An 18179-nucleotide genomic window follows, 5' to 3' on the forward strand; every position below is an offset into this window, starting at 1 on the left:
AGCCTGGTCTGAGCGTCAGCTTTAACCACCTGTGGTCACAGGTGTTTCAGGACTGCTTTCTGAGCTGTGGGGACAAGTCAGGCCCATCAACAGTGCTATGACATGGAGAGAACTATACTGGAAGTTCAAGCCAAGCCCTAAGGATTCATTCTCCTTTTCAGCATGTGAGCAAGTCCCTTATTTGTAAAAATAGGAGGGAAAATATGTCTGAAACAACACCAATTTAAACTGCACTTGCTGCTCCAAAGTCCATCCTTGGGATCTAGCATGCTGATGACCAAGTTGTGTGCTAAATCAGTTAAGAGTTAGGAAAGGTTTGCTGGCACTTGCTATGGAAACCTAGGTAGCAGAAGATTTCTAAAAAGGTATTTGAAGAACAAAGAAAGGTTCATCACATTGCCAGCAACACACAGACTAGCAGACTCTTGGTACATTATTTGTCAAGTACTGCCTTAGTCACAGAAGCGCCACACACTATGAATATTCAGAGTTCTGGCCATTCTGTCTTTTCTTTAGTATTTCTGATTTGCTTGGTAAACATCCTTTGGTTGAAGATAAAGAAGCTGAGCAAAGAGGAAAATGCTTTTAAACACTCAGATCTTTTGCAAGTAGCAGAGTTTTGCATAGACCGAATGTGTTGGCTACCCCTGTATCTTAGCAACTTCCCTAACAAAGACCCAAGGGCTCTGTGCACAAACGGGGAGACGTGGCTTGGCCTCTGCGAGCCCTAGAACGTCCCCAAGCCTTGCAGAAGGAAAGGCTGTCTCTGTCTCAGCCCAGGGGCCCTCCCAGCCCACACCAGGCCCGTGCCAGCCGTACTTGTTCTTGACGCCGGACGCCTCCGTGTAGCCGTGGCTCCACACTGCCGGCGCGCCCGACGCGTCCCCGGCCGAGGGCTGGTCGATCTTGAAGCACCGGATATTGCTGCAAGGAGAGAGGGAAGGGACAGGATGCAATGGATGGACTTGCTGACGTGATCCCACTCCTTAGTAACACATTTAATAGCAGAAAATGAAGCAGGACATCCAAAGTGGATGTTACCTTTACGTGCCTGTATATAACCAACAAGAACTGAGCCTCTATGAGGGTGTCAGCTGCACTATTTTGCTTAGCTAGCCTGTATTTCCCTGCCTTCACCCCTGAGCTATTTGGGTCAAACCAGGCCCTGTAGGAACACAAAGCGAATTTGCCACTAGTTTGATAAAAGCCAGTACAGCAAAATGACTTTTTAAACTTATACATCTCCCCCAGCCATTTTAACAAGTTTCTGTGCTCTTTTCATTATAGTCAAATGTAATAGCAGCCTTTTCATGAAAACACCCACAAAACAGAAATCAGCTCCATCCTGATCCTGCACCAACCTGCACTAGCCAGCCTGTGGTCCTGACAGCAGGAATAGCCCTTCTGCATTCCCCAATTGTGCAGTCCAATTTTCACACAGGCCCTTGATCCTCTACCCTCCAATTTACTACCAACATAGCCTTTAGCTTGAATTTCAAGTATCTCCTGGAGCATAGTAACGACTTAAAAAGGGCCCAGCCCTCTCTGTTTATACTCTTCTCTTCACAGCCCAGCTTTGCTGGGGAGATATGACCTACCCCCTGCTCCCTACTGCTCTTCCAAAGGCAGGAAAAGCGAGCTCCCCACATGCTGCAGACACTTCAAAGGCACCCAAACCTTTCATGAACCAAATGAAACATAAAAGGACACAAGCAGAAAGGTCTAACTGTTCACTCTGAGCCTTCATTTTTCCTCTAAATCCCCACCTGACCTGAACACACAGGAAAGTCTTTTCTGCATTGCAAAGCCTTCCTCAAATAACCTAAAGTACTGTCACATCCAGTTTGACTTCTTTCTATATTAATAGCCAGGATGCACATCAGTAAGGGCAGACTAAAAGCCAAAAAAATTACATAAATCATATTGGAACCACTTGTGTTTTAAGTTCTTGGTTGTGCAGCCCACTGTGTGACAAATAGGAGGCAAACATCTTGCCACAACTATTAAAAAAGTTTAACTAACCCCAAATCAAACTGGAAACCTGGATCTCTTCTAAAGCAGCAGAGATTTTAATATTTTTGCACCTGCAAAGCAGGACACACATGAGCAAATACACTTTCTTTGCAGACTCCTCATACAAGGCATTTATCTTCACAGCAGAGGAAACTGGGTCACAAAAGTTTCTGCTTGTTTCTTTTTTAACTGGGTTGACTGACCACTGGGCCTGGGCAGGTCACGGACCCAGGGTTGTCTCAAGGCTTTCCAGCAACTGGTGAAAAACAAAAGGTACCTCAACACACTGGTTCCAGCCTCCTTAGGGGCACCAGAGCATGTGTCCTGAAGGGAATGATACCCAGCAGAACATCCCATGCAGGCAATACAGGATAAGGATTCTGGCCAGCCTGGCTTATTTTATCCCTTAATTTAAAATTGTTGTTACAATTGAACTAGATGCTCTCTTTTAAAAATCAGAGCAACAGCATCCTTTTTTCTTCTTCATTTTAATTTTAATTGCTAATGAAAATTCTTACATCCAATAAATCACTTGGCAACATCCTCTCAACTATGCAAGCTTCCTTTAAGATCTCCATACATACTAAAAAAGCAAGCATGCATGACAGGACTCTTCTCACCAGCGCTGAGAATACATATTAACCTACTACCTGCTTGAATTCTGCCAGGGCACAGATGGAGAGCTGCCTTTCACATGCAGAAGGAGGATATAAAAAGTACCAAGTGCACAAGTATTTTTGTGCCTGCCACAAAAATGAAGTGAAAGAAGCACCTCCTCCCTCACAGTCAATTATAGCAGTATACCATAAAAGTAAGGGCAGCGTATCAGACACTGAGAAACTCCTTAGGAGGCCTGAAACACCTGATTGTGCCCAATGAACAGTAGTGAGCACAACAGACCTGTAACTTTAAGAATAATTAATTTTTACAAAACCCCCAAAACTGAAAAAAAACCCAAACAAACCCCACAATAACAAAAAAAAGCCAAAACAAATAGCAAGGAAAACGCACTTGCAAGAGGGAAAAGTTTCCTGTGAATTAAGGACCACACATATGCAAGTGAAAACATGGCATCTAACTGGGCCACACTACTCTTCATGTCCTTGTTGTAGCATTGTACAAGCATGCTACCATGCATGATGCCTGAATATTAAAGTGGCAAGAGAATGTATGTGCCTGCCTTGTCTGCTGGGTTATACACAAGAAAAGCTGATCTTTCACTAAGTTTTGACACCATTCATTAACTCTGTAAAACATACACATCTTTTCCCCTATGAACCACAGCAATATCACACACTGCTTCTTCAGGAAGATTTCCTGTATGCAAGAGAGCATAGATTTGCTATCTATCTTAAAATAGAGGCATGCCCCTTTTTTCACTGTCTGCTGCAGAACATGGACTCTTGTTTTTATTTGTGAGCAATCATCATTACTCGAATTTCCACCTATATTTTGAAAATCTGCTGACTCAAGCTAAAAGTAAACTCGTGCTGTAAATTTCCCTTTCACAACAGGTGCTGGTTATTACTCCAGTGTCTGATATAAACCATTTAAAAACAAACAACATGAAGTAACTGCTCAACCCCTAAAATGTAAATCAATCCTCCTTGGAACCATTAGATGTTTGAGAATAAAAGAGATTTAGAAGGAAACTTGAGCTGGTGCAGTTTCCTCCAGGACATGAGAAAAGTTCAAAGCAGCACCACAGTCCACAGATTATCTGGTTTACTGCAACAGCTTCTCATCACACTACAGAAGAAGGGACAAAGCACTTGGGGAATTTCAGTTATGGATGACACTTAAATCCCAGGGCAGGAAACAAAAAGGTAGACAGGAAGGAAACTGAGTGTCCCAAAGCAAAGGAACCAGTTTTTCTGAAAACAGAGTGAAAGATGCAAGTCTTTAGCAGTTTAAATATTTAAAAACTATGTAATTTCCTGCACAGAAGCAGACAGATATGAAGGGGAACAAGAAACAGCATGTGAAGAGGCAAAAGGCAGCACAATGGCAAAGACAGACCCAAGCAGGATGAAAGCAAGAAAAAGATATAGCAAGCAGCTCCTGGCATCTCCTCAATGGCATAAAATATGTCTTTTGGCTGAATCTAATGTCAGAAGAAAAATGGAATCAAACTGGTCCAATAGTGGTTACAGCAGACTAGCAGACCCCTCCAGGAGTTACAGCTGAAAGCAATTGTGCCAAAATGGGTAAAGTCATCCTCTTCAATGAAGCATCAATTTCTAACCTAACCACACAATCTGTTACTTTCTGATCCACTGGCAACAGGGAACCATATTCCTTAAAAGAGATTCCACTTCTGTGTATTGTGGTTTACACATCTAGAATTATTCTGCTCCTTCCCCACTCTGTAAGGTAACTTACTTCAGAAGCTCTAAGGTTTTGTGATCCAGGGCTAATCTGGGATTTCCAGTCAGGTCCAGCTCCTGCAGTTTTGGAGGCAGGTTTTCAGGCAATGTGACTTCACTCAGTTCATTGCAGCTTAGGTCCACACACTGCAAAAGGAAAGCAGCCAAAAAAACAAAGAGAATTCAGCTGTCATCAAGATCATACAAATTTTGACTAAATGTGGTAAAGCATGTTTCACGAACAATAAAGGCTGCAATCAAGACCTAAGACCATTCATTTAAGTAAGTGATTCTTACAAAAGAAATTCTTCCATGGCATGTAGCCATTTTGCCAGATGTCTGGGACACCTAGAAATATGTTCTGTCCACTTCCATCTGTAGACAGGTGTCGTCTTGTTACAAAACCAGTAAGTTGTCTGCTCGTCACAGAGATAGTGAATTTTCAAAGTAATTAAGAAAAACTGTTATTAATTAACACAGCCTCTTAATAAACAAAGGAAATGGAGATAAGTACAGCTGGGGCTTCTGAGCCACAGGCATCAGGCTCCCAGGAACTCAGTAGTAACTGAGAGATATTAAAGTAAGCAGTGTTATTAATGTATGCAGAAGAGAGGAGTGGGGTGGGAAATATTGAATGAGTTTTAAAAACGCTTTTAATTAAGAGTCATCTTAGAAAGAATTGTATTTCAATACAAAATTGATAGAAAAAAGAGGAGAAAAAAATCAAGTTTAAATATTTCAGAAATACAAAACAGCAAAGAAACTTGCAGGCTATCTACCAGTAAGCAAATTAGCTAGAACAAGTGTACTAGAATGATAAAATCCCCAAACATTGTTTAAAGCTGCATATACAAATGAAAGTCAATATACAGGGAAAAACAGGGCGTATGAGAACAAAATGAACTCTCCAAAGTACTACAGGATGATTGGTGTAGCATGCCCCAAAAACTGGGAAGGGAAAAAAAAGTGCAGTTCTGAGATGACAGAGCAGATTGGTACTTAATAGAGGACAGAGGAACTATCCACATCTTTCTGAAAGGCCAATTTCTACTTTCAAGTTGCAAAAGTGAAAAACTTCAGAAACTTTAATAAAAAAGGCAGAGAGAGTCTTTTTTTAGCTGCACATTTTGACCATTATATAATTTCCATCAACACAAGAGAGGCACTTTCATTTTTATAGGTATATTCAAAGACATTGGCTCTTGAGCTGGAAGCAAACCTAAGATAACCTAGTAAATCCTGGAAAAGAACAGTCTCCAAACACTTTATTCAATCAGGGCAATGGAAATAAAAAATTTCTGACCCAAATCTTGAATCCTGACATTGTCTAATATGGAGGCTTTATTATCTATGAAGAACAAACTGCTGACGTTATCTAAGCCTGATAAGGAAATCAAAGTTTAAATCAGTCACGCAAACAAAATAGTGGACAGCTTAGCAGAAGTTATTCCAGCGAGCTTTGTCCCTCTGCACAACTTCTTGCTGCTTCCAGACAGTCAGTAATTATTTTGCAGATTAAGGAAGCTGCCAGCAAGTCTTGCTGTGTTCAACACCTCCAAGCCATCACATATTTGATGGAAGAACATGCTGGAATGAAAAGTACAAATACCACTAATTTTACTGCTCTCCTTAGATGCCCAGTGTACCAAAGAAAGCAGCACTCTCCAGCACATCCCTTGGTCCCTAGGCCAAGGCTAGTGAAGATGGTTTATTTATCAGGTTGGAATTTCTTAGATGTTACTTGCACTCTTTGAAGAATAGGCTAAGAAAGACTTGCTGTGGGTCTGTGTTAAATTTAGTTCTTGTTCTACTCCACAGGCAAGCAGGAAAGTTTATTTCCCAACTTATCCCAATTTCCTACTGTGTTATTTTAATGCAAGCTGGTTTCGCCCCACCCCTGCAGCACCAGAAGAACAACTGCAACTGCACACAGGAATTTGCACTGGATGGGCCAGCTGGAAGACAGGGTTTAACAGGGAGCATCTGCTTAGGCTGCTGCTTTCACAGCTTTGTAACTGTTGTGTTCAAGGCCAGAAGGGACTTGGGTTATTTCCACTTATAGCTGAAGGTGGTCCTACCAATATTATCTATTTGGCTTTTTCCTTTTGCAAAGCAAGGAAATTGAAGTCACCCAGCAGCTGCAGGGAAGAGTCTGCTGGTGCACTGACTCAGGTGTGAGTGCTTCCAGCTGCTTGGCCTTTTGCAGAAGACCTTTCAGTGTGCACAGGGCAAACCTAACTCTGACAGTATAAATACCTGTCATGAAAGACAATAAAACCCCTAAAAATATATTGTGCAAGGTATTTCCAAGGTCTCCACTGGGCACTTTAAAAGAGAGGACAACACACAACTTCTGTAGCCTTGACTGTTGCATGTAAAAAGGCTTAGAGAAATGACCTTGTGTCTGGAAGTCCTGGAGTTACTGCAACTGTAAAAGCATAATCATTTACACTAGTCTTCCTTCTGAAATCATTTCAGACAGCATACTAACTGTTCCAGTGACACTGACACCAAAAACATAATACGTCAGCCTCTCAGGCTAATTAAATACAGAAGCAAAACAGCCATTACCTCAGGTAACAGTTTCCCCAGGAGTTTAGTGAATGCCTCTTCAGTTAAAATTAATCATCAAATATGATATAATCACAGAGGTGATGTTAGATTAGATGATTTTGTGCTTTGTAACAAACAAGTGTTTTTCATCAGGTGACCAAATCCATAGTTAAAGAAATAAATTCTGCACTTTGGCATATTTTGAATGCTACCCCATATCTAAGAAGGAACTCGGGTAAGGGCAAGGAATGGATACAGGCAGGCAGCACATGCTTAATCTCCAGACTGATAAACACCAGCCCTGACCTAGAGAAATCATCCAAAGGCCAGAACTCCTATGTCCGACAAGGCACCTTCCCATCTGGCAACTATATGAACTCATCTCATCTAAGTCAAAACTAGGCTTGAGTACTGATGAGGCATTTTCCTTCCACACAGGTGGAGTCAAAGAACACTTTGTCCTCTTAGATTAAGCCACACGTTATCCCTGCATTCCCAAAACACTTAGTGACGTTCACGTCTCTTTCTTCTGCTGAAAAGAACTAAACCATAGGGAACCAGCAGGAAGAAAGTGCCAACTCTTCCAAGAGCAATTTGCTGCTCAATGTGGCCAGTAGCACTTTAAATATGACACTTCCATAAAGCATTCAGTTTTCCCCAAGATGCACAAACAAAAGGAAAAAGGTGACCGTTCCCTATCAATATGTTTACATTACTTTTTTTGTTGTTAACACCACCCTCATACTTTTAAAGAAATGTTTGCCATGCAGAGCTTTGCTCCCCCACCCCAATTCTTCCTCTAAGAAAAAAGGCTTTACTTCTGATTGATTCTAAATGGCCCTCTGCTTCCTCTGGCCATTGTTCCAAAGAGGGAGGAGTATTCAAATACCCATGAGTTTGTTTGAGATTTCCTGGCTGAAACCATAAAGCTCATCTTTACATACACTCGCTTGTCCAACAGAATTATTGCTCCTGCTGCTTTCCATGACCCCAGACACCGAGGCACACACAGCAGGCTGGGAACTAAGCCTTTTGACTTCACAAAGCACCAAAAGGACACTTAAGCTGTTTTGAGTCCCTGAATAGGTAATCAGTTCTCAGCCTCAGAGAAGGACAGATTTTTCTGCTGTATCACAATATTTGTATGCTGTGAGACAAGTCTCCCAACTCTGTCCAGCAGAAAGGGCACACAGCACAAACTATTCTGCACTAGAGCCAGGCAAGAAGCAGGAACTCAGTTCACAAAAGGCAAGGAGCAGTGTTCACAGTGTGGTCAAGTGAAGAATGCCTACCTCAAAAGTATTGAAAAAATTATTTCTGGAAACACAGTCAGGAGACAGATTAGCTAATCTTCCTGTTGTGCAGAATGTGATTGCAATTAGGAAAATGAAAGTAGATTGCCTAAATACTCAAATCCTGTGCTCCCCAAATTTATCTGTGTCCCCAAGGCCTATCCTGTTCTGCAGCTTCAGCAGTTTTTAAGACGTGCTCTAAGTGAAGTCCATTCCTACAGAATCAACCAACCGCCAAGGCAGCAAGAGTTAACTATGCACAGCTCTTGCCAAATGTTTAAGTCATATCAAAACAGACTGTCACAGGAAGACAATTAACACCTATCTGGCAGAAAAGATACAGTGTAACCAAGGTAAGCATAAAATCAGATTTTGAGGCTCCTCTTCATTCCACTCTGAGGCTGCACAGGGGCAAATATTTTGGATATCACTTCAGAGGAGAAAGCAGCTGTCAGATCCCCGTATTCTCTGAGAACATACTATCCCATAACAATGAGAGACCCAAGGGCAGAAGAGAATTGGTAAAATTACATTACACTTGCTTTTACCAAAGCACATTCATTCCATACCTTTATTTCAGAAAGCTGCATGACTTCTGGGAAGACTTCAATGCAGTTGGAGTGAGCAATTACAGTATGCATACGTCTGCAGTTCATGATGGTTGTTGGAATGGCTTTCAGTTTGTTCCCACTAATATCGATTTCCTCCAACTCTTCCAGCTTGGCCATTTTGCTATGAAAACAAGCATTTGAGAATTTTTCTTCTAATAGACACATATTTTGTTTTGAAGCGGTGATAAGAGCAATGATTTTTGTTATTTTAAGAGAACAAAACCACAGACTTTGATTCTTGTTCACAGCAGTGCCTGTCAGCTCTCCTCATGTCAGATGCTAACACAGTTGTGAAACAAAATGTGTGCTTCTTCCATCAGTGTTTGTGAATGCTACTTTTCAAATTACTTATTTTGCTTACATTCCCCTTCTTACCCGCTCATTTTCACTCTTTTCTCCTTCCTTCCCCTCTCTATCAACCCTAGTTTCTCACTACATCTCTCTACCTCACGTCTTCCCCTCCCACTCCTAGCACCCTGCTCAGCTCTTCCCCCGAAATTCATCTCTGTCCCTTCTCCTTGCTGCTGAAGCCCAGCTGCTCAGAATATCACACAAGGACAGAGATGTCTCTTCCATTATTTATTGGCATCTCTTTCTCAAGGTTGTACCCCATCAGTTTTACAGCACATCTTACACTTGAAAGATTTCTGATTAAAAAAGAGTGAACTGAAAGCACAGAAATTGCTGCCAAGGCACAATCTCCTTCTGGAGTTGAGAGGACTTTTCCCTAGTGGAGTTTAGTCCACTTCCAGAGGACATTTCCAGATGGCTGTGCTCACAAATCTCTAGTGAGGAGAAGCTCACCAGTTGCAAGAAAAGTTACCAAGCCAGGGAGAACTGAAGACCTCCTTGCTTGACATCCAAAAGTATAGAGTGATCATGCTGGACTAGTGCAGTTGAAAAGTTTCAAGCACCATGAAAACTCACCAAGTAACAAGCATCACTCACTTGCCTGTACTGCAAGGGAGGGTAGAAATGTGCAGGAGGGCATAAGCAGGGGAATCCACCCACTGCAGTACCACTACACCCAAAATACAGCCTCTGCCACCACATTCCTGTGCAATTCAGCTCTTGCTGTGAAAATACTTCATGATGCCCACCCACCCGTGGGCCAGAGGCAGTGAAACGAGTTCCTTACCTTGCAGGGAAGCTCTGTAGGCGATTGTAAGCCATGTGCAAGATTTTCAGGTGTGGGTGGCCTGTTAACAAGGGTACACATTTATCTGTGAGGTTGTTATTGGTCAAATACAACTCCTGCAAGATGCTATGGGTTTCTTCAGAAAGGGTGGCTGGAGGAAGCATTTCCAGTTTGTTGGCAGATGCATTAAGAAATCTCAGGCTGCAAAGAGAAGTTACATAAAGAAGCTCAGTCAAACATCCTGCAGGTTTTATCCAAAAGTATAAATAAAAGCTCTATTTTTAAGAATTAACTAAAGATAGTAATAAGGTAAAGGTCAAAAGCAACAAGCTCATGACAGACCAAAAGTCTAGCATCACATGAGCAAAATTTCCAATCATGTTTTTAATGACCACATTTGTATAAAAACAAAACATCAGCAAAAGGGGTATGTCGAAGTGCCTCTATGCTGCTATCAAGAGCTTGGTATCTCCAATATTACTACAGCTGTAGCTACAGGTAAGAGCAAGAACAAACCACATCATTTCCATACTCATTACGCATAAAAATGAGTTCTGTATTCATCATCAATGAACCATGAGAATTGCCTTTCAAGTGACTAAACACATCAATGATAAAAATAGCCAGCCAATTTTTCAGTATTTTAAATATGGTCTAAGGTGCAGACAGTGTTTTGTTTAAACCTGCAGGCCTGAGAGCAACTGCAAAATATGAAAAGTAGTCTTTGAATATTTGGATAAAAAAAGATCATCAATCACAACAAAATGCAAAACCTGAGAACAAGCAATAATTTGTGTTTTGGATTTTACAGAGAGACTGTGCTAGTAACATCTTAAGTGAGTGCCCTTCCCCTGCTCCCCCAACACAGCAGAAAGCCATGTTTTTGCAGTCCCACCACAAGGAACAACAACTGAAGGAGCACAGAAATTGAGCTATTCCTTCTCCTCCAAAGGCCTTTTGCAGGAAGGGAACAAGACCTGCTGAGGTATAGGCACTGCCCATTCTGGCCAGTGAAGTTCTGTGGGCAGAGGATTCATGTTTATTAGGGGAATATGATGATCACATCAGCACTGTAGGGATCTTGATGGCTAGAACTCACACCAGCAATTCCACACAAATGGAAAAACACAACTATTTATCCTTTAGTAACCAACTCTAGCCTGACCATGCTTTTTCAGCAGATATGGGACCCCTCTTCCTTCTGTTTTCAGAAGAGGCTGCCTTGGAGCAAGCGTGGGCTTGCCAGTCTGCAGGACAGAATTCAGACCAGGCTGTCCTGCTCCTACCAACTAATGGGAACAGGCAGCTGCAGTGAGCAAGGCTGCATTCAAGAAAAAAGACTCATGAATGTGCTGTCTCAAGCCTGTAAAGCCCACTGATGAGGACACAAAAGTCAGGTGCATTCCTGTCATCGATCTTAAGAGAAAGTGATCAAATACTGATGGCTGCTCCCACGCACACAGGAGTCCACACTGACCTTTAAGGTCTATTAATGAATGAAGTGGATTTGCAGGAGTAACAGCTGGTTCAAACTTGCTCAGCAGTCAATAAGGGTCAGACATGCTACAGGAGTCACGTGGAATGCCAAAGGATTAAAAAAACCCACTATTTCCATCAGAAGCAAAAGCCTCTCAGCACTGCTCAGAACTGAAACCAGGTTAGCTGCTTTACGCAAACAGAGGAGTCCACTTCAGAGAAACAGAGTTTAATCCTCAGCCTCATTCATTATTCACAAGGGTGCTAAAAATCCCGAGGAGGAAGGGAGGGGAGGAAGGATTAGTACAGAGAAGGAAATAAGCAGCTGAAAGGGGTTTTTAATTTATTTCTTTATTCTAAAAAGATGCTCAATTTCACCCTTTAGCTACAAACTAAAAATACACTAAGCTCATTCAAGGCTGGATCATTAAACCAAAGCATACCACATCAACAGATCCTGTGCTTAATTAAACAGCAGCAAGTATAGCTATTACTGTAAGTACAGACAGTTACTACTTTGGCAACTTCAATTTAATGTGCATGGTAGTCTTCCTTCTCCACAAAATAAAGGCATTTTAATTAACAATAAAGCCACAGTATTTTTTGTACCATTCACAGTACAAAATGATCATCTTCAGCTCAAGCTGGAAAGGCTTAAGAAACAATTAGGTTCAAGGCTGCTGGGAAAAGTGAGTTGTCACAAGAAAGATGGGGATAAGAGGTGACAGCAAAACACACCCTGAGAAAGGTTGTACTCTTTTAAAGAAGAGCCTGAATCTTAGTTTTGTTCTCACAAGCTGCATGAAAATAACCTGGAGTGTTTCACAGGTACTACCAGCAGCCAAAGAGGTAATTTAGAGAGCATTGTAGCCTATGACTGTGAAGTCTGATCAAGAACAGTTAGCCCAAAGCACACCTAAAAGCATCAATAAAGAAAAGGTACATTACTCTGATACCACTGAAATTTAATAAAGTGTACTATATTGTAGCAATTTTAAATTAAAACTAAAAATTAACAATCTTCTGTTTTTAATAAACTTTCAACATTGGTGAAATATAACAAGAGATTTCAATTTGTTCCCTCACTGGTAATAAAAGTGAGTGGAAGCTGTGTGTTCCTGTCAGTAGTAAGTTTTGGTGCATGTATTTTCCAACGGGGAAGGGAGAAAAGAGAGTTGATGCTCTGCACACACCATTCCCCCCATCCTTATCTTTTGCTAAATCTTCCAGCGAGTGATACAATGACACTGGAAATAAACCCCCATCATCCTAACCTACAGGCTACTGCCTTGTGAACCAAGTTTAGGTGACTACCAAAAGTCTTGCCAAGAGCTTAGAATGGGAACCCTGTGGTAGCAGGGTATCTCACCATTAACAACTGACAGCCAGGGTCAGAACAGTCACACACTCATCTCTGTCCCTAGATGACATAACTAGAATTAAATCAGCCTTTGGAAATGAGTGTGTTGCTTGCTCACGTGTTTTTAGACCAGCTGTTACATTAAAATGACAAAAAATATTCTGAAATAATAATTATTTCAAGATATTGTCTAGATTTGAAAATAAAAATGAAATAAAATAGGGACACTATCCTTTGGGCAGAGAACAGAATGAACCCTCAGATTGCTAGTGCCAAAGATTTATCAATTCTGTGCCATAATCTTATGTTTAAAAAAGCCCAAAAAACAAACAAACAAAAAAAACCAAAAACCAAAAATCGAAAACAACCCAAAGAAACACCGAACAAAAATCCAGCAACCAAAAAAAACCCCAGCAAAAATTAAAACTATAGCTGCCCATCAGGTTTTCCTTCACACTGATTTAATATAGAAGTCCTCCTCCAGGTTATTTCCACTCCCATATTTCTTCATCCTTGTGCAAGGTGCCAGCTGCTACCTTAGAAGGCACATCTTATAAATGCCCTCCACAGGAGTGGAAATTTACTTGGGCACAACTGTTCCCATCTCCCTTGTGCATGGACTTAAACTGATTCATGCTCCTTGAAGATATCCCACTCACATTGCTTATCAGATGGAAGCAGAATGTCAAGTATTAAAACTCAGTCCAGAATTAATTGTTTCCATTTCCAATTCCACCCACACACTATACCACAAGCTCATGAAAAAACCTACAGCATCACTACAAAGACCTGAATTCAGCAGCCTGCACACATAACAGAACAATACAGCCAGGAAAGCATGAATTAACAAGAACTAGAAGAGCACAGTCGGGCACACTGGGCACACCTGGGGACACTCAGCAACACTCAGGCACACTCAGAAGATGAAGAAAGAAACAAAATTGCTGGCAGGGAGATGTCTGAATTCTTCAGCTTTTACAAGGCAAATCTTCTCCTTTGGAATAATAGCAGAGACAGTGATCTCCGGAGGAAATAAGTCACATTTGGATTTTTGAGTATTAAGACCCTTGCTTAAGACTTCTCCAAAAGACAAAATAAGAAAAAAGACTATCCCAAAGAATAGGCCACAATCAAGGACATGGATTTAATTCAAGTAAAAACACCTATTATGCAGTCATATCCATTCTTTATTCATACCCAGAAGACTATCTCAATTGAAACTTCTAAAGGCAGAGGAAGAATATCCTCTATAAAAAACTGCAAAAGGCTTGAACTTTGCCCACCAATGCCTACCTCCAGCACACACAAAAGCTGAATACAGACAACTGGGAGAACACAGCACCTCTGAATTCCTCACCATTTTCCAAGGCAGCTTGACAAACTTGCTTTGCTGCGCAAGATAGAGCCATCACTAAAAAAATGTAAGTTCTCCAAGAAGCTTAGGAATGTTTGACATTAAAAAGAAGAACACAGACAACAGCATTCTTTGGTGAAGCAGCAGCAGATCAAAACCACAGTGTTTAGCTTAAAAGTACTGATAAGAGTTGGAAAGACCACTGCAATCGCAAAAAGAGAATATGCAGAAAAATCAATATCTCCAGTTTGGCCTATACCCCAAGATCTCCATCAGTATGAAGCAATCAAAATACAAAATTTCTTCTTCGGTGCCCTCTGCAGAGACATGCCCTCAATTTCTGACTGCCTAAGTCTAAAATAATTTATGAATGTGGTAGCAGGTGTGTGAGGAAGAATCCTGTAAGCTAAGCATGTCTAGGGGGAAAAAGAGACGGGGAAAAAAAATCAAAGCTGTTTTGTCAGTCTGTGCAGAAGAGAGTATTTCGTAGTTAAAAAATAAATAAAATCGATTAAAAGACGGAAACATTCAAGTGAATCCCTTTCCTGTTGATGGACTGCCAAAAAAAAAAACATTTAACTGCTGCTCTCTCCTCAGCTCTCACTTTCTAACCTATCTTTAGCTATTTTATTAACTGGGATTTCCCCAGTTTCTAAAGTATCTGCTTGCAATCCTTAACCTAGCAACAAAGAGACAAAGGCAACTAAGCATTTCTGCAACACAAGCATGTGCATCCAACATTCAAGCAGCACTTGGCATTCATTTGACTTGGTTTCCTCCCTCACATTTCCCCTGCATCCAGGATAGGACTAAATCCTTGCATCAAAAAGCAGCAGCCACAGTGGGTGGAAATAGCAAATATCAAACGAGAGAAAATTTAACTGGGTCACCTTCCAGAACTCCAGCAAAAACCAAACCCAAAACAAATAAAATAAATTCAAAGCAAACAGAAAATCAAATGAGGTAAGAACAGCTGAATAAAGCTGAGAACAAAAATCATGCAGACAGTCTAGACAAGCTCTGAATAGCTGACATTGGTTTAACCACCACAGCTGGCCACTACCAGACTGCAAAACAAAGCCCAAGGCTTAAGCTGCGCACATCACAGCTACACATCCTCACCACACAAATACTTTAACAAGTCTGATGGCTGTTTTAAGGGCTGACACTGAAAACACTCATTCTAACTGGAAAGGATGTTTAGGTAAGAAATAAAACTCTTGCCCATCTTGCCACTGTGCTTCCCCATTTTTAGCCGTGATCTAACCACTGTCACTGTTTTTCTACTGTGCCCAGCTGAAGCTCTTGAAGACTCATCTGGAGAACACTTGGTGCAACAGCTTCCATGCCATTAATGGTAGTTTGCCTGCAAGCTTCAGGGAAGGCAGTAAAAGCCTGTATGAGAATCAGACAGTGGAAAAGGCATCACAAGAGATGCAGCAGAGGATAGAAATGAAAGGCCTCAGGAATGCAGGTGCATGAAAAAAGGTTCAGGGCTCAGTTTGGGAGTTTTCCCATCAGCTGCAGCACTTGCATGAATTCTCTGTTTTTCCAGCATATGGTAATGAGAAATGAAGAGATTATCTGGCTGCCTCTGTAGCACTGATCTTGCCAAGAAAATCCCCACCCCACAAGAGAAATCCTTGCTAACATGATCAAGATGTGCATACTTTCAGTGCAGTAAACAGAATCAAGTTCTATCTCGGTCACAGAGATGTTTCATAGGCTAGTCCTCAACTTCTCCTTGACTACTAGTTTAAAATAGAAAATTAATTAAAAAGCAGACCAACAAAATATCACTAATTATACTCTTCAGCAGAAAATGACACCTTTTCATTGTTTTTTAAAGGATTAAGGTAGAAAACAGATGTTCATAGAAATAAATGTTCTTTTATGAAGAGAACTGAGGTTTTTCAGTATTTGGGGTTTTTGTTTTTTTCTGAAAGCAATATTCTCTCTTTGTGTACCAGTGCACTGATTTCCTTTCCTTCCTCAGATGTTCTAGAAGTCAAAGCCCACCAGTGCTTGTGACAAAGTTTGCCCAAGGCACTTCACACCCACTTTGTCAAATATTCAGGACTGAGAAAGAGAAAGCATTTATAATTCACAGCATGAGACTTCATATCCAGACAAGATATCATCTGTCAGTTGCACAGACCAAAAAAAAACCAAACCAAAACAAACCCAAATCTTTTCAAGGCTGCAAAATGGCAAGTCATTTTATGCAGATATAAAGGTTCTGTGAGGTAAAGTGATTTGTCCAATATTACATGCTGGGTAGAGACTACAGCACACCACTCTGGAGAACCAGTTCTCTTGGCACGTCTGGCAGTACAGATTGTGCTTCCCAGGGAATGCTTGGAGAAGAGAAGCATTTTACCTTTTTAAAAGCAAAACAATCTCCTGAATGCCTTTCCAGACCCATTTCTGTTCACACTTAGCTGCTGATAGATGCAAGCATTTGAAAACAACAAAAAAAGAAGTTCTATGTAGCAAATTCCAAATTTAAAACTCTGACATAGTATACTAATATATTAGCCTGTAGTGGTTTTTTTGCTTCAGAGCTCTCACTTTTGCAGCAGTCATAGGAGAACCAGCATGGACAAGCCATACCATAAAACCAAGTTAAACCAAGTTCAAGAGTAGGGATCAACAGGGAAACCACTACCCAAGCCAACTGCTTCTACTGGCATCACAGGCAAGGGAGGGTGCACTGGTGATGAGATGTCAGAATGGGTGAGCTCTGTTTATCTCCTGTGATGGTGCATGACTTTGTTAACACCTGTAGAATTGAAAATGTGAGCCCTGTGCTGCTCAAAAGCTGCAGAAGGGAAAAAATTGCATAACCCTAAATCAGCCACTGTTATGCAAGATATTCTTTAATTCTACCTCAACATATTCCTAGTAAACTTTGGGGAATCTATCCCCAGTCCTGGTTTTAGCTTGTAGTTGCTGATTTTGGCATCACAAAAAAAACCAAATAACAAAATAACACCAAAACAACAACTTCTACAAAAAAACTCAAAAAAACCCCCTGCCTACAGATGAGCTACAGTACAAAAAATCAGGTTCTCTCTCTGCCAAAATTGCACTACACTATATCCTAGACCTACAACCTGTTTTTAATACAAATTTAGCAAAATGATTTCTCTAGCTGCTTTCAAATTACCCCAAGCTCTCTGAAAATGAAAAGTTTCTTTTCTTTCCAAGTTAACAGATTCAACTTGGGACAGTTAAAAAGAGTTTATTTAAAAAGCATCTCCACCACCAACCTAATTCTCCAAGTCAATTGCAGGAAATTTAACTAGAGGGTCATGATAGAATTAATAACAGTATAAAAGGACTCTTAAAACAGTATAAAAACACTCTTAATTGGGAAAAGAGCTCTGCCATCAAGATCACCTCTTTTGCTTCTGCACCTCTCAAGAAAGCCAGGAGCTATGCATTCCTTTTGTCACAACTAGGATCAGATATAAAACCCCACAGCATACAATCTCACTGCCTGTTAAATTATGCATGCTTTGAGCACTCAGAAATCCCATGACTATATGTGGAAATGAAGAGGTGCAAGGAATGCTGACATCAAGCAGGGCCAGCCCATCCACCATCCCCAGATGATGCTACCAACCTCCTATATTTCAATCACAGTCTCTGGAAGGATATGTTCATATTCAGAAAAAAAAACCCAAAACCTTGAAGACTCTGATACTAAAAAAATACCAGCATAAAAATAAGAATCCAAAAAGCAGATCAAGTGGTGACACCAGCTAAATTAGTGGCAAACATTTAAAAAGCATAGAAAAAAATTCAAAATGCAGGGGCAGAGGAATAACTGAATTATTCTGACAGCCTTATGCACAGATTTTGTTTTGTTTGATAGGTATAAATAAGTTTTAGCTTCTGACTGAAGGGGGGGAAAAAAGCTTTCACACTGCATCAAACAAGCCTAAAAAATATGTATTTAAAGAAACTGCCACTAAACCATTTCAGTATATGTAGTAGAAAATAGCATGTGC

The 18179-nt window shown here is 40.8% G+C and overlaps 1 protein-coding gene across 1 annotated transcript in view; it reads right to left on the reverse strand.

The window, feature by feature from the left end:
• PHLPP1 (PH domain and leucine rich repeat protein phosphatase 1) overlaps positions 1-18179 on the reverse strand; it is a 135541-nt gene that overhangs the window by 6509 nt on the left and 110853 nt on the right. Inside the window, exons 11-14 of the mRNA XM_079301622.1 lie at positions 9974-10174; positions 8794-8956; positions 4396-4526; positions 820-924 (exon numbers count right to left, since the gene is read on the reverse strand). Of these exons, the coding sequence (XP_079157748.1) occupies positions 820-924; positions 4396-4526; positions 8794-8956; positions 9974-10174 (600 nt within the window). The remainder of the gene's footprint in view (positions 1-819; positions 925-4395; positions 4527-8793; positions 8957-9973; positions 10175-18179) is intronic.

The sequence above is a fragment of the Erithacus rubecula genome (genome assembly GCF_903797595.1).
Source record: "Erithacus rubecula genome assembly, chromosome: 3".
NCBI lineage: Eukaryota > Metazoa > Chordata > Aves > Passeriformes > Muscicapidae > Erithacus > Erithacus rubecula.